Source organism: Rhinoderma darwinii, chromosome 11, assembly GCF_050947455.1.
Source record: "Rhinoderma darwinii isolate aRhiDar2 chromosome 11, aRhiDar2.hap1, whole genome shotgun sequence".
NCBI classification, from domain to species: domain Eukaryota; kingdom Metazoa; phylum Chordata; class Amphibia; order Anura; family Rhinodermatidae; genus Rhinoderma; species Rhinoderma darwinii.
Genome location: NC_134697.1, coordinates 95,758,673 through 95,774,571, shown reverse-complemented (window position 1 = coordinate 95,774,571; position 15,899 = coordinate 95,758,673). Strand labels below are relative to the sequence as shown.

Below are 15,899 nucleotides of genomic sequence, written 5' to 3'. Positions count from 1 at the left end.
CCGCATCTCCTCAGGAGACGCCAGCACTCACTTCCGCTTCGTTCTGCTGTGTCCCGCACATTAATAAAATCAGTAAATTAGCCCATACTCACCCTGGACTATAAAAAGGGCCCTGCCCCTTCCTTCAGTTCCTGAGCGTTGTTGTGTTTACCCGTCTTGCAAATGGTCCCTTAGTGTTTTCCAGTTCCCAGTGTTCCCGTCCCTGCTACCTCTATCCCGTGCTACCTTGTTCCTGTGCCTTAGAGAGTTGGAGTCGTGTTGTGCCACCGATCACGTCTGCTGTATTACACCATGCCTGGTATCTGCTGCCAAGGTCCCATCCGAGCCTAACCATCGCTACTGTCTGAACTACCACAGGTACCCTTACTCGAACTATAGACTTTACTTGGTACACTGTGTGGCCAGCTGCTATCCCGCTATGGCGGTATGGCCCAGTGGGTCCACATACCCCCAAATCGTGACATGTGATAGTACTTCTTGAGGGGTTCTCCTGAGATTGTTGAGGAACCCAACCCATGACCACAGATCTTAACACAGTGAAGACCAGAAATACTTCATCCACAGTTCTGGACCCTTCTGTTGAAGTCTTTAGAGGTAGAAAGCTGTTTAATGGATTGCGTGACATCAGAGAAGACATTTTCAAGTTCACAAACCGATGTGCTTTTGAGAATGAGTTATCCCAACCTTAAATTGCTGAGATTTTTTTTAATGTTTTTACATTTTTTTTTGTTAAAATAAACTATTTGTGCTGAGTATCTGACCAGTGTGGCTCATCTGCGCACATGTCCCAGCTGCAGTCCTGCTTCTATGTAAATAGTCGATAAGTTCAGTAAATAGCAGTCCCTAGGTATGCAGAACAGGCGAATAAGCTCACACAATCAGCCCCGTATGAGCTCACAAGTTTCTCGTTCATGCGTTTAATAGGCAGGTCTACTTATCAGTCATCAACGATCAAACAGCAGAAATCAATGGAAAGTCAGAGGTCCTCCATTATACCGATCACAAGGTTCCTCTAGTATCCAATACACAAGTGCTTTGATGTTTGACTATAAGAAGACACTTTCGTGCTGTCCGACTCAACGTTTTCTGGAAGGCCTAAGAACATGTGATACAACAATATGAGAGATCTGACCCTCGGAAAGTCTACCAGCCCGTACTCCGATACATTGGCTTTCCAGAAAAAGCCGAACAGAAACGAAGCGGCTGAACTGAAATTCCACCATTTTATGCGTTTTAAATTCACGCCGTTCACCGTGCGGCGTTAATTACACATTACCTTTATTCTATGGGTCGGTACGGTTACGGCGATACCATATGTGTAGAGTTTTTTATGTTTTACGACTTATGCCCAATAAAAACTATTTTGAACTAAAATTATTTGTTTTTGCATCGTCGCTTTCCAAGAGCTATAGCTTTTTTATTTTTCCGTCAATGTAGTGATATGAGGGCTTGTTTTTTGCGGGACGAGGTGTATTTTTCATTGGTACTTTTTTGGGGTACATGAGACTTATTGATTAACTTTTATTATGACTATTATGACTAGGACAATGGAAAAACAGCAATTTTTGAATTATTTTTTTTTGCTGGTTTTTTTTTACGGTGTTCACCCTGCGGTTTAAATGACATGTTAACTTTATTTTTGGGGGTCGTTATGGTCGCAGCGATACCATATATGAATACTTTTATTTCTTTTTTACTGTAATTTTTATTTAACATTAATTACTTTTGCGGACCTTACGGTGTGATCTTTAGATCGCAAATATAATTCTTCCGTATACTTAGTGTATATCTGTAAACATCTTAAATGTTGCCGTCGTTACTGACAGCAGCATTTAAGGCTTTAAACGGCCGCGATCTAAGTAAACTTCGATCGCTACCGAATGGAGCAGGAGGCCGGCTATAATCAGACAGCTAAGCACTCGCTCCAGCCTGCACGGAACACCCATGCAGGACTTAGACTAAGCCGCCATGAAAAGATGGAGGCCTAGCCTAAGGCCTCATGCCCACTTCAGTTTTTTTCTTCAGGGTGCTATCCATTTTTTTAACTGATAGCACCCTGGCACATTCATTTCAATGGGGTCATGCACACTTCTCTTGTTTTAACAGAACCGTGCGGCCGTTCTGTCAAAAATAGAACTGGTCCTTCTCCTGCCTGTTTTTGACGGAACAGTCTCGGCCTTTTCATTGATTTGGTCCGTGAAACAACGGACTGCACACAGAAGCCATCCGTGTGCAGTCCGTGTTTCACGGATCCGTCATTAACGGCCGTACGACGGCCAACGGAAGTGTGCATGAGGCCTAAGGCCCCTTAGTGACCCCCGTGTAAAGGCGTATTGGTGGTCTGCAAGGGGTTAAATACAATTTCCATGGTCTTGAAATTCATGGCCATTATGTTTTACCGGAGGGTTGCCCCATCAACCTTCTTCTAGGGTAGGTGGGCCACCTAGGCTACAACTCAATGTTTCCCGTTTCCTTGTGGCAAAAGGAGAGAGGCAACTGCTCAGAGCGCATATTTTAGTTAGAGCAGTGGTGGTCTAGTCCACCCCAGATATTATCCAAACGTAAGACTTTGTGTTCCAATTCTGAAGCACCATTGTTTATGAAGATTGACGTTTACAAGTGGAAGTAGTCTACTAGTCATCTGTAGAGAGCGAATAAATTCTACGGATACCTAAACCAGTCCGAATTTCCAAAAAGTTAAAAAATTGGCAAAAACTGAAATGTTTGGGGTTCGCAGCACACCGCAAAATGGCAAAAACTATCTAGACTGGACAGAATACACGGCTATGATTGTACGAGCAGGTTGAAATGAAAGGGAAGCTGATTGGTGGGGGTGCCGGTAGTCGGACCCCCACCGATCATGTATTGATGGCCTATCCTGAGGGATAGGTCATACATTTTTCAGGACTGGAAAACCTGATGATGATTTTAGGCAAAGCTGAAAGTCATCATCTTGTTTTAAACTCCCAAGATCTCTGATATTTCGATAAATTTGAATAGGGGATGGAAAGGAAATATTAAGTTAACTTGAGGGCCTTCTATTAAGGGGGGTACTATGTCAAAAAGGATATCCTGAGGTTACCATTCATGTATTAGATTGTAACTTAAAGAGGTAATCTGGGCTTTATAAAAAATAAACTTTCACCTGCATATCACATAATTGGGAAAATTACACGCCTTTAATTCCTCCTGTCACTGCATCGCCGCCGGTCTGTGTTTATATTTGTATAAGCCATGACACACCATACCGGCAAATCACCAATTTAGCGAATTATTGTCCGCAGCTCTGATCTCAGTAAGTACGATACATCAGAGTTCAGACCAGAGGGGGACCATGGACCAACAAGGAATTGATATAGGTGAGTATAGGACACTCATCATTTAGCCAGAGGAGAGAGTGGCTGCAAAGAGCGTCTCCCACTCTGGAGGACCCGACACGTCCATGCACAACATGGACCGCCCATTTATTTAACATGAGAACTGTCATGTCTTAATTTCTCCTGGGGTGGTATTGTGGAGAAATTAAATCCTTGCTGACAGGATCCCCCACAGATTACATCTGATCTTTGGGGGTTCCAACAATGGCAGATCATGTGATCAACTTGTCGTTGGGAGAATCTTTTAACCAAAAAAGGAGTGTCCAAAATAGACATCCCCTTTAAGGACCTGTAATTGTAAATGGCTTATACTAGGCAGAACATTTTTGTTTTTTAAAACTTTTCTGTACGTATTTGACACTTGTTTTTAGTGTATGGGATTTTTTCATTAAACTCTACAATTGCAACGTACACCAATTATGACCTTGAAAATGATCATCGTTGATGATGTAAACCTTTTTGGATCAATAATCATTGCATCCATGGCCATCACAGGTCACTAAAATTATTGATTTCGACTGATAGAAACCTGCCCCATGTGTTGGAACCCCTAAGGTCCTTTTAACCGGCCAATATGGGTTGTGAAAACGAGCAGTGATCAACGAGACAGCTGGTTGATCGGCTCTCGTTTGCTCCTTTCACAAGGAGCAATGACTGATTATGTATGGAGACGAGCGATCGTTACTATGATCACTTGTCCCCATACATTTTCATCATGTCGGGAGGACATCTCCCTGTTTACACCGGGAGATATGCTTCCGACAACGATACTATTTAGTGCTGTATAAACAATACGATCAACCGTTGAAGGAGCGTTTGCTGTTTACAGGGCAATGATCGGGAACGAGCGATCATATAGACGCTCGTTTTCCTGATCATTGGCCTTTGTAAAAGGGCCTTACATCATTAGTGGTAAACGATACATGTTGGGCTATCCAAAGAAATTATACCTCCCTTAAAAACCACCTTTTTAACTAGACCAGATTTTCTGTGCCAGATTTCCAGTTCCATGATAACCTATGTACGTTAGCCATCTTCATTGAGAGGACCACACCCTAGAAAACAATTTTTCAATGCAATTTTCCGCGGTCATCTAAAATTTCCATGGGAATTGTTCATATTTATACGTGTTTGACCTTTCCCTGACAAGTGTTGGGAAAGTTTTAATGGTCATCATATCATGTTCATAGCAGCCTATCCTACCAGGTAACCTAAGTGGGTCTCAATAGGTCTTAGGGCCTTAGGGTGATCATTATGGGACAAAGAGGTTCCTTTCCAGATTTAATTCATTTTAATGATGGGGCTACATGGAGACTTTGTTGCGCCACTTTTTAAATTTGCAGCTGCAGGCCACGGGTGTACTTAATGTCATGAAACTCCACACCCTTCCGTGAACTGCACCTGTCACTCGATAGTTAAAATTGGAAAGTCACGCTACAAAAAGTCTCCATGTAGCCCCAGCCCAATACTTGATTTCCTAGTTATGGAGATATTCTCTAATATATGGGAATCTTAAAATGGTTATCCAGTTGAAATAGCCTATTTTTATTTGCCCTTTTAGGTATTTTTGAGTTAATAAATTGGGGTACTCTGTTCAGGATCGTCACCTCTTGGCCAGAGAGTTAGAAAGAGTGTCTCTCGTTCTGGAGGACCTGTCCTGTCTTGCAATTCCCAGACAACCAATTGATTTGACTGGACATGGTGTAATGCTTAATTTCTCCTGTGGAGGAGCTGCAGGGAAATTTAACTCGGACTGCCAGGTTTCCCAAAAGATTACAGCTGATCGCTGAGGTGGACAGCAGGCACTTTGCTATCTGTTATTTGTCCAGGGACCCTTCTAACAAGTAGGAATTGCTCAAAGCGGACCACCCCTTTAATCATATGTCCGCACAGTTCCAGTACCTGTAATATTCTTCATTACAGAAATATGCCTATATATCTAATAGGTCATCAAATATACTATATTGACCTGTGTGGTGTAAATTCTGACAGGCTTAAGGTTCAGTCCTATAGCAAGTAAGTTAGATTTGAGTTCTTACTTGTGTGGTCAGGTCCTGTAGGTTATGGGAATAAGTCTGATTTAACCCGTTTCCATTTTCTCACAGACTTGTATTGGCACCAAACAGAACAGGACGGGATGACATAAAAGATGATAAATAAACCCTTTATAACCATTGTAATCCAGGAAAGAACTGTTTGCCGAGTATCAAGGTGTTCCTTCAAGATCTAAATAGACTGTTTTTGATGATGATCATGGTAAGTCCACTGTTTGTACTATGTCCAGTTCTGACAGAAGTTGAGATATTTATAGTATTGAGACACCTACACATTACATCTACACATTACACCTACACAATACACCTACAGGAGCTTTTATGACACCTCATTCTAAATCCATAGACATTAATATGAAGTTGGTTCTCCCTTTGCAGCTATAATACCCTCCGCTCTTCTAAATGCTTTCTACAAGATTGGGGAGTCGGTGAGAATTTTTGGCCATTCATGCAGAAGAGTATTTGTGAGACTAGACACTGATGTTTGAGGAGAGGTCCTGGATCACAATCTCCTTTCTAGTTCACCCCGAAGGTGTTGGATGCAGTTTTTGGTCAGGACTCTGTGCGGCCAGTCAAGTTCTTCCCCAACCATGTCTTTATGGACCTTCTTTATGCTGTCAGCAACAAAGAGAGTTTCTCTTTTACACAGGTTTCTAAATCCCCACCACACTCTGGTGTGTGATGAGTAGTGATTTATATATATATATATATATATATATATATATATATATATATATATATATATATATATATATATATATAACATGGACATTTGTCCAAAGGGTCAAGCTGTAGTATGCAACAGCATCTAGTGAGGTACCAGTGGGTCGCGAATATACAGTACTGTGTGAATGAGAGACCCTACCACTCTACTTGACCGGTTTCTGGTTATCTACTCGTATCTGCAATGCAATACCTACTAAAGATGACTATCCAAGTTCATGGCATGGCTTATGGCAGCTTCCTGGCATTGGCAGCTCCCAATTGTGAAAAAAAGGCAAGACAAAAAAAGCATAAACCCCATTGCTCATTTGATAGCCCTACTATTCATAAGCTACGCTTATTCTCACAGAAAAATTCGACAATGTTAATGAGCTAGGTCTTGTAATCACACCTAAATGTTCTTCACCATTTTATACCAAACTTTTGGTTCAGTTGTAATACCCGGCTAAAATATTATGGTAAAACCCACCAGAAAAAACGAACATTTAAACTTTAGTTTTGATCCCTAAAACTTGAGTGTAGAATAAATAATTGGCCGTGCAATTACAAGTGCGGTTTCAGCAATGACAGAGGGTGGCGCTGTCTCCATTAATCCAGTAACTAAGCTCCTTCCTTGAGTTATCCAAAACCCTCTGAAACGGAGCGGCATGAACTCTTTACCTTGTTTCTGTGTCTGCAGATTGGTCACAGAATAAGAAATGTTTTGGGACTGGCTCCAAAGTGAAGTAGGTAGATTTACAAAAACTTTACCATTCAAAACTATAGAGGCTATAATTTTTGGTTCTTTTTATATGGGCCTAACTTGTGTAGAATTTCGTCAGGACGCAGACACAGTTCAATCCAATGCTGCATTCAATGTGTGAGGCAGCCATGAGCCTTAAGCGGCTTGGTACAGACAGGCTCGATTCAGTGATGTCATTGCGCCTGTCCGGGCCGAGCCGCTCATGGCACAAAGGGATCACCTCCACTCGTCGTGGGTAACAGGGCTAGGTAAGTTTTTATTATTATTTTTTTTATTAGGCACTAGGGGGCATTATATTGCATGATGGAACCTGCTAAGGGGGTATTATACTGTATGGCGGCAGCTAAGGGGACATTATACTGTATGGTGGCAGCTATGGGGGCATTATACTGTATGGGGGCATTATACTGTATGGTGGCAGCTATGGGGGCATTATACTGTATGGTGGCAGCTATGGGGGCATTATACTGTATGGTGGCAGCGAAGAGCACATTATATTGTATGGGGGCAGCTAAGGGTGAATTATACTGTATAGGGGCAGCTAAGCTGGAATTATACTGTATAGGGCAGCTATGGGGCATTATACTGTATGGTGGCAGCTAAGGGGACATTATATTGTATGGGGGAAGTTATGTGGGCATTATACTGTATGGTGGAAGCGAAGGGGACATTATATTATGGGGCATTATACTGTATGGGGGCAGCTAACGTGGAAATATACTGTATGGGGCATTATACTGTATGGTGGCATCTAAGGGGACATTATATTGTATGGAGGCAGCTATGGGTGCATTATACTGTATGGTGGCAGCGAAGGGGACATTATATTGTATGGGGCAGCTAAGGGGGAATTATACTGTATGGGGGCAGCTAAGGTGGAATGATACTGTTTGGGGCAGCTATGGGGCATTATACTGTATTGGGCACCTAAGGAGGTGTTATACTGTATGGGGGCAGCTATGGGAGAATTATACTGTATGGTTGCAGCTAAGGGGACATTAAATTGTATGGGAGCAGCTATTTGGTATTATACTGTGTGGTGGCAGTCAAGGGGACATTATACTGTGTGGAGGCAGCCAAGGGTACATTATACTGTATGGGGGCAGCTATGGGGCTTTATACTGTATGGGGCAGCTAAGGGAGAATTATACTGTATGGGGGCAGCTATGTGGACCACACTCTATGAGCCATAACGGAAAGCCGCTCTGTGTAAAAGTAGCTCCTGCTCCAGGGACCCCGAGCCATCCATAAATGACATGCATAGCTATTCACATGTCCAGAAAAAGCATCAAAATCAGCAGTGACCCGGAGGTGTCTGATGTGAAAGCATTTTTAAAGAATATGTCCACCTTTGCAGTCATTTTTTTTTTATTGCTTTAATGCATCTACATTAAAAAAAATTAAGCAACTTCGCAAAACACCTAGATTAAAAATCTCCTACCGAAAAGCGGGAAACATTATTTTCCGCCCCTGATTGTCATTTTAGTGGAGCAGGGCCAAAACAAGTTATATAGTGAATATTCCATTTAACATTTACAAAAGACACTGTATGTTTTAGTTACACCCATGTTTGTCTGCACATATACAGGCGGCTTTGTGCAGTCACAGTCGGCTATGGCAGCAAACGCTCCACGTGGAGTCAAGGGTTTCATGGGGTCAGCTACATCAAGTAAAGCAATGAATGCCTTCCCTATACCTTGTCTTTTCCAAAACTTGTTCAGGTCCTCAGTACTCCTCCTGTTAACGGTACCCGAACCACAACCAAAGTAGGAGGCAGCTCCAGCATTAGGACCCACATGTATGTTGATACTGACTACATAGGGTGCGGTCCTCCTTTGTTGGCTCACTGTTAGGCCCAATGCAGACCACTGTGGGGATTTTGCGGTCCACAAAACCAACGTATCCGTTGTCTATATTTGCGGTCCATTAGTCCGTAAAAAACTTTCCGTAGTGCATCCGTGTGTCATCAGTATCCACGGACCCGCAAAAAAAAAAAAGGAAGGCTCGAATTGATGTCACCAGTTTGTCCCAACCCCCTGAATAAGTCACTCGCGGCCCCCACACGGATCCGTGAACATCACAGTTGTGTGCATGGGGCCATATACAAGAACGGATCCGTGTGCTATCCGCAAAATTGTGGATAGCACGTGGACAAAAAATCCACAATCATGCGCATTAGGTCTTACATAACTGTGAGATGCAGAACGACATGGCATATTCTGCAGGTAAGCAAGATGTTGAAAGTAAAGGTCCTCTTACACGGCCAGTCCTGGGCCATGTAAACGAGCCCCGATCAACGAGACAGCTTGTTGATCGGCGCTCGTTTGTTCGTTGATCTTCTGATCGCTGCCTTGTTAACACAGAGCAATAATCGGCAACGAGCCTCCTATGAACGATCGTTTGCCAGATAATTGGCCCGTGTAAAAGGGCCTTAAGTCAAGTAGACATCAGTACAAGAGAGAATCTGAGATATATAAGACTATGTTCACACAGGAAGTAAAAGTACACAGCGTATCCACCCTGGTCCCCGCAGAGAATTACGGCTGAAAAACTGCACCAACCGACGCGTCCCTCTGACGTCCTGCAGAGCAGACTCCCGGGATGACGTTTCATCCCATGTGACCGCTGCAGCCTGTGATTGGCTGCAATAGCCACGCGGGATGAATCGTCATCCCTGGAGGCCGGGCTGGACGCAGAAGCAGAGAGATCTTTTTGCGGCGGAATCACAGCTTTTCCGACGCAAAATCTGCTATTTGTTGCGGGTTTTACCTCCCCATTGAATTCAAAGTGGAAAACCCGCAATAGAAAAGCAGCAATTCCGATGCATAAATTGACCTGCTGCGGATTTTAAAAAAAAAAGAACTGCAGAACGGTTTCTTGGTGGATTTTTTACGTAGCGTGGGTCACTTGTTCAAATCTCATCCATTCTGCTGCTACTGTATTACACTGCCGATTTTCCGCAATTAAATTCATTGTGGAAAATCTGCAGTGACCCTAATTGGTTGGTTAGATACAAGTATAACACAGCCGCTTCAGTATCAAAATGAAAGCGTATAATTTCTATATATACAACTTCGTAGCTGCTACAAAAATCACAGTCACCCGCTATAAAGGTTTATAATCAACTAATCTAGAACAGCAGGGTCATCAGGCTTTTCTCATCACATGACCACTTTGATCCAGGAGGTGGTCGGAGATCCCCTTTATCCAGTCCACTCTTGTAGATTAAATGTATTAGTAGGTCAGCGGGCCATGTTTAATGCTGTGCTCCCATACATGAAAACGGAGGAAGATCGGCTTTGGATTCGCATTCTACAGTTTCCATTCAAAATGTTTTTAAAAAATGACCAATGTTACTCTAGAAGCCCCTCGTGTGACCTTTCTAATTTTCCTACTTGATCCAAAAACTCCAAGTTATTTTTGACTTCTTGGATTTTAACTTCCCGGCATTCAGGAAAAAACTAACAGGCATCTGGTTGGAAATACCTAAGGTATGCCCATATAGGCATTCTTCCCCCTTTCTTAGACCCGGTGCTGTCCGTGTAAAACGGTCAGCCCTGGTGATTATGATGCTGAAGCGGATGGATAGATATCAAATGGAGCCCCCCTCCCTTTGTTTAATTGCTATCGAAGCAGAAATTATTTCTGATCAGCCAGGATCAAAACTTTTTGCAGAGGATTTTTACAGGTTCCCTCATAGATCACACCGATGATCGCCAGAGATCCCAGGAGCAGGACATCCTGTGATCAACTTACTATCAAGGGACCATTCTAATAGTTAAAGATTGTCCAAAGCCAACAACCCCTTTAATAATTTATCCGTCGCCCCTTACAAAAAAATTTAATCGAGGTCACTAGTTATCGCGGGGCAATAAGGAGAAGCAGCGTTTTTTGGCTCCATTCCTTCCATCATGCTTACTAACAAGATGGCTTACGGCCACACGCAACCTTCATTAAGAGTCCCATCACCATCACATAAGCTGCATATTGACCGATGTGAGTGAATTAATTTCACGTGCTGCAAAATATAGAATTTCTATGTAAATAATGAATAATCAAATGAAAAAATGATAACCGGTTCCTGAGCAAATCCCACAAGACTGTTCTACGACATGGAAATGTTTATTGCAGCTCTAGTGATGTTCAACAAACAAAGCAGACGCAGGAAAACATGACGTGACGGGTGGAATACAAAGTCACATGACACATCAAGAAGAATACAAAAATTGAAATTCTACGTAAAAACACTGGACACTGTTTAGTCTTTTGTAATTGGTCCCTGGACCAAACTGCAAAACTAATCACTGAGTGATTGACCCGTGGGATTGATCAGCGAGTGCAACCGATTTAGTGGACCTTGATGCAGTGCTGCACCCGTACCACTCCGATGGACGAGTAATTGGGAAGCCTGTACTCTGTGGCCAAGATTGCATGGCTGAAGTTGTCCCCGGCCTTACCATTAAAGTGTAACTAAACTTTTCAAAAACTTTTGACATGTCAGAAGTTTTGATCGGTGGGAGTCCGAGCACTGAGATCCCCGCGATCACTAAAACGAAGCCGCAGAAGCAGTTGGGTGAGCGCTGTGCCGCTTCGTTTTGAATCTTGGACCTGGATATTCGATTTTACCATTATTTCAATGATGTCGGTGTTATATATCGCAGTTGAGACTGCAGTCTGGGACTGTGAGCAGATTGAATGGTTGGTGGAGTAGTCTCGTTCTAAAAAGAACTGACCCTGGTATGTCACAGCAGCTCAACCAGTCCGACTGGTTCCCAACTCATCAGCATCAACTCCCCCTCTGGGACCTGTCCATGTGTGACTCACCGCTTTTAGCTGCTCCAGCCGGTCCTTCATGGTGCCGGAGGTCTCTAGTTAGTCACTGGCTGTCTCTCTGACTCGTTTTATCCAGGAACTGTCCAGGCTCAGAACTTGCATGAGATGATCAGGCTGTCTCTTTGTCCCCCTATAACTCCCATTCTTCTTGACCTCTGGAAGGACCAGATACAATCAGCTTGTGTTTCTCTCGAACGTGTCGCCGTCTCTCTTGTTCTGTCTCTTTTTGCAGTCTTGTTGTCTGATCTGGTTGCTCTGTGTTTAGTTAAATCCCTTGCAGTCTCTGTGTCACACTGATCCGGTCTGTCACATACGCTCAACTCCTCCCTAATCCTACCAGGAAGGGAGGCAGGAAGGGAGGGTGATGGTGTACAGAGACGGAGGGATGACATCACCTCTTACCTGAGCAGGTGTGTGACTGCCCACATTCAGCCACGTAACTATCTCATACAGGAAAAACACAAAATAATAATATGATACGTGTAAAGCTCTCGCTCTGGTCAGTCCAACGTTCCAATATCCCTTTGAGGACACGGACAATTATTTTTATTTTTTTCCTCTTTGCGCGCCCATATCTTTTGATTTTTTATTCGACGTAGCTGTATGAGATCTTGTTTTTTGCGGGATGGGTTGTACTTTATGTAGGAGCCATTTTTTTATACATTTACATTATCGTTTAATTTATATTAATTTTTGTTTGGGCAAAAATACAGAAAAAAAGTTCCGCTGCAGTTTCATTTTTCTTTTTTTACAGCATACACCGATCATCATTGATGACGCTATAAATGGGTTGTGCAGGTCGTTACGGTCGCGACGATACCAAATATGGGTTTATTATTTGATGTTTTGGGACTTATATTTAATAAAGTTTATTTATTGTAAAAAATTGCGCATTTGTTTTTCTTTAACGGTACTTTTTTAAATTAATGTAACATTTTTTTAACCCCATAGGGTAATTTTTTTTATTTTTTTTTACTTTTAATGTACTGGCTCATATTTATATATGGATGGTGCACAAGCAGTTGATACCTAAGTGTGTCCTAACAACTTGGAATATGGTCAGACACCCCTGGGGTCCTTTAATGGACCCTGGGCTGTCTGTCCATATAAGGTATGTCCCTCGATCGCATCACAGGTATTTCCTGTGATGCGATCAAAGTTGGGTCCCACCTTCTCATTTTCCTTTGAATGCCGCCATCAGCTTTGAGGGGTTAACGGCGGAGATCAGAGATTTCTTTGATCTCCGCCAATAGAGCGGGGCTGCGGCTGTGTCTTACAGCCATTGCCCCGCACCTGATTTGCTCCACTTGCTGTGCCCGCGTGATCAGCACGACTATGCTCGTCGTGATACGGCAATGTCCAGCCGTTCATGTCATGACGTCGAGCGTCGCCAACCAGATACATTAATTGAAAATTCATTACACCTCAAAGTCAATATTTCATGTGCATTATTTTCCTTCGTAATCGTGATCAAAAACGTCATCAAGTTCAAACCATTGTATCGTTTCATTGCCGACACGGGACATGGCAAGATTTCTCGACTAGTTCTCTAGCTCCCGTAGAGCTGAATGGGGAAAGCCACGCACAAGTGGGGACCTTCACCTACCAAACATTTATGTCTGAAAGGTGAATACCCACATAAGCAAGTCCAAAAAAAGTCTCTTTCCATCGGATTTGTATTGGATGCCCACCCACCAGAGGCAAAAATATTATCACTCCTATGGCGAGATTGTCGGATTATCAGAATTATTCTTCCCCCTGTGGCCAGCGGCCTCCTTAGATTAGAAGGTGAAAAACTTGCATAAAGGTTTGCAACTTCCGAGCTAAAATGATCGATTGGTGATCCGTCCAAAAGATCCAGGGCACGGGGACTCTAGTTTTCATTCTTTATGGGGGAACTCTCTCTCGCACTGTGTATGGGGGAATTCCGACTCTCATTGTTTATGGTGGAACTCTGACAAGCACTAGTTTGAAGGAAAACTGTCTGGCACTGTTCAAAACCTAATGCGCATGACCGAAAAAAACAACGGATCTGTTGTCTGTATTTGGGGTCCACAAAAAACCCTCTGTAGCGCATCCGTGTGTCACCGGTATTCACAGATCCGGAATTGATATCACCAGTTTTTCCCAACCCCCTAAGTAGGTCACATGATCCCTCAGGAGCCAATTGCCTGTCTTCGCTTGGCATCGTATTCACAATCGCGGATGACACACCGACAGCCACCTATAAGCGGTCCACAACTTTCCCAGACCCGTTGACTTCTATGGGCGAGTCAGTGCCGCAAATATAGATCGTGAAATGACGTCCTGAGTTTTTGCGGCCCAGACTCGCAGCCCCACACGGATCCGGGAAGATCATGGTCATGTGCCTTGCGCCATATAAATGTATGGGTCCGGTCTCTACTGGTGCTGTGTAATTGGGAAATATTTCTGCCACTTTTTAGGGGAAACTGTCTTAAAGGGGGAACTGACCGGTAATGTTTAAGTGGAAACTTTGGTGGTCACTTTTTGTGGGGGAACTGTGGGGACAATATCTTTAAAAAAACAAAACTTTTTCTCATTGTGTAAAGGGGTTTTTCCACAACTAACATTTACCACCAGGTGATAAATATATTATCGTGGAGGCCCCCCCTCTGGGACCCCCACCAATATCTAGAATGGGGGTCCCAACCCCTGTTCCTCCAAACTGCACAATCGCTGGGCGCAACATATTGGGCGTTGAAATGACATATCTGTGGAAAAATTGCGATTTTCACTTTTCACCATCCACTGTGCAATATCTTCACTACACCCCCTGATAAATGCTTTTTGGGGTGTAGTTTCCAAAATGGGGTCACTTCTCAGGGGTTTATTTTATTATTTCGCATCAGAAATGTGAACCATTGCTGTGTTTAAAAGGCTAAATTATGCCTCAAATGTTTCACTCCTGATAATAAGCCGACTTGATGAAAATGTGCGGGGACGGATGATTGTAGTAACGATCGCTCGTCCCTATAGCGCCGATCAACGAGCTGTTTTGTTGATCGCTGCTCGTTGTCACTGCCCATATCGGCTATGTAAAAGGACCCTTAGGGTCTTTTTACACCGGTCAATTTTGGCCATATCAACGAGTGCCAGTCAACGAGACAGCTCGATGATCGGCGCTCGTTTACTTCTTTCACAAGAAGCTATTTATGGGGACGATCGCTCGTTACTGCGATCGCTCTTCCCCATACATTTCTATCATGTTGGCAGCGCGTCTCCCTGTTTACTCCCTGTGCTGACAACGATAATATTTCATGCTGCATAAGCGATACGATCAGCCGATGAACATGTGTTTGCTCGATCATTGTCTGATCGTTGTTTACACAGGACAATGATCAGGAACGAGCGCTCGTATAGGCATTGGCGCGAAATTGAACGGCTTTATCATTCCTCCTGACGAAGCCTGGTGGCGAAACGCGTTGGGTGTAAGTGGTCTCCTGGCATATCTTTACTTTTTACCTCATTGCCTGTCTGTTTTTATATTCCGTTATAGGTGTTATCGCCGGTAGGCCACTCCGTTACCATCTATCTGTTTTGGACTCTTTTTATCATCCCTCGTTTTATGCTATTGCTGTGCATGTTCCTTGATATAATTATACTATTTTATATGCTTAAATTGTCTGGTCGTTTAACACTATTTTTCTCCTTGGTGTTTATCTACGATGTCCGGTGTAGACTATTATCTTCAGGGCTTTTTTCCCTCGGTGTTTATTACCAGTTTAGAGCAGCATGAGGCTTATTTATTAACTTGGTTAAAATATAACATTACCGGGAGATGGAATTGCCAGATCAGCGCTTATCAACAAGTTTGGACCAGGGTCAAATGGATGATGCATTGTAAATAACAAGACAGTACACCCTATGTATAATAATATGCTAATTGAAGGGTTAAAGGGGTTGTCCGGGCACGGGCCATTTTTTCATACTGATGACCTATCCACAGGATAGGTCATCAGTATATGATCGGTGGGGGTCTGACATGGACCCCGCACCGATCAGCTGTTCATATGTACCCTAAGAGCAAAGTGGCCCCTTTACCAGGTCATCAGGACAAGTCCCCACTAAGCAATGTACGGTTTGTCCCCCATGTTGGGAGCCATAGTGCTTAACCCCTTAATGACCAGACTAATTTTGGTTTTTTCATTT

At 43.2% G+C, this 15,899-nt stretch overlaps 1 protein-coding gene across 1 annotated transcript in view; it reads right to left on the bottom strand.

Annotated features, from left to right (window-relative positions):
- STX3 (syntaxin 3) overlaps positions 1-12,028 on the bottom strand; it is a 46,769-nt gene extending 34,741 nt beyond the window's left edge. Inside the window, exon 1 of the mRNA XM_075842115.1 lies at positions 11,721-12,028. Within this exon, the coding sequence (XP_075698230.1) occupies positions 11,721-11,750 (30 nt within the window). The 5' untranslated portion in view covers positions 11,751-12,028. The remainder of the gene's footprint in view (positions 1-11,720) is intronic.
- Between the last annotated feature and the right edge of the window lie 3,871 nt (positions 12,029-15,899).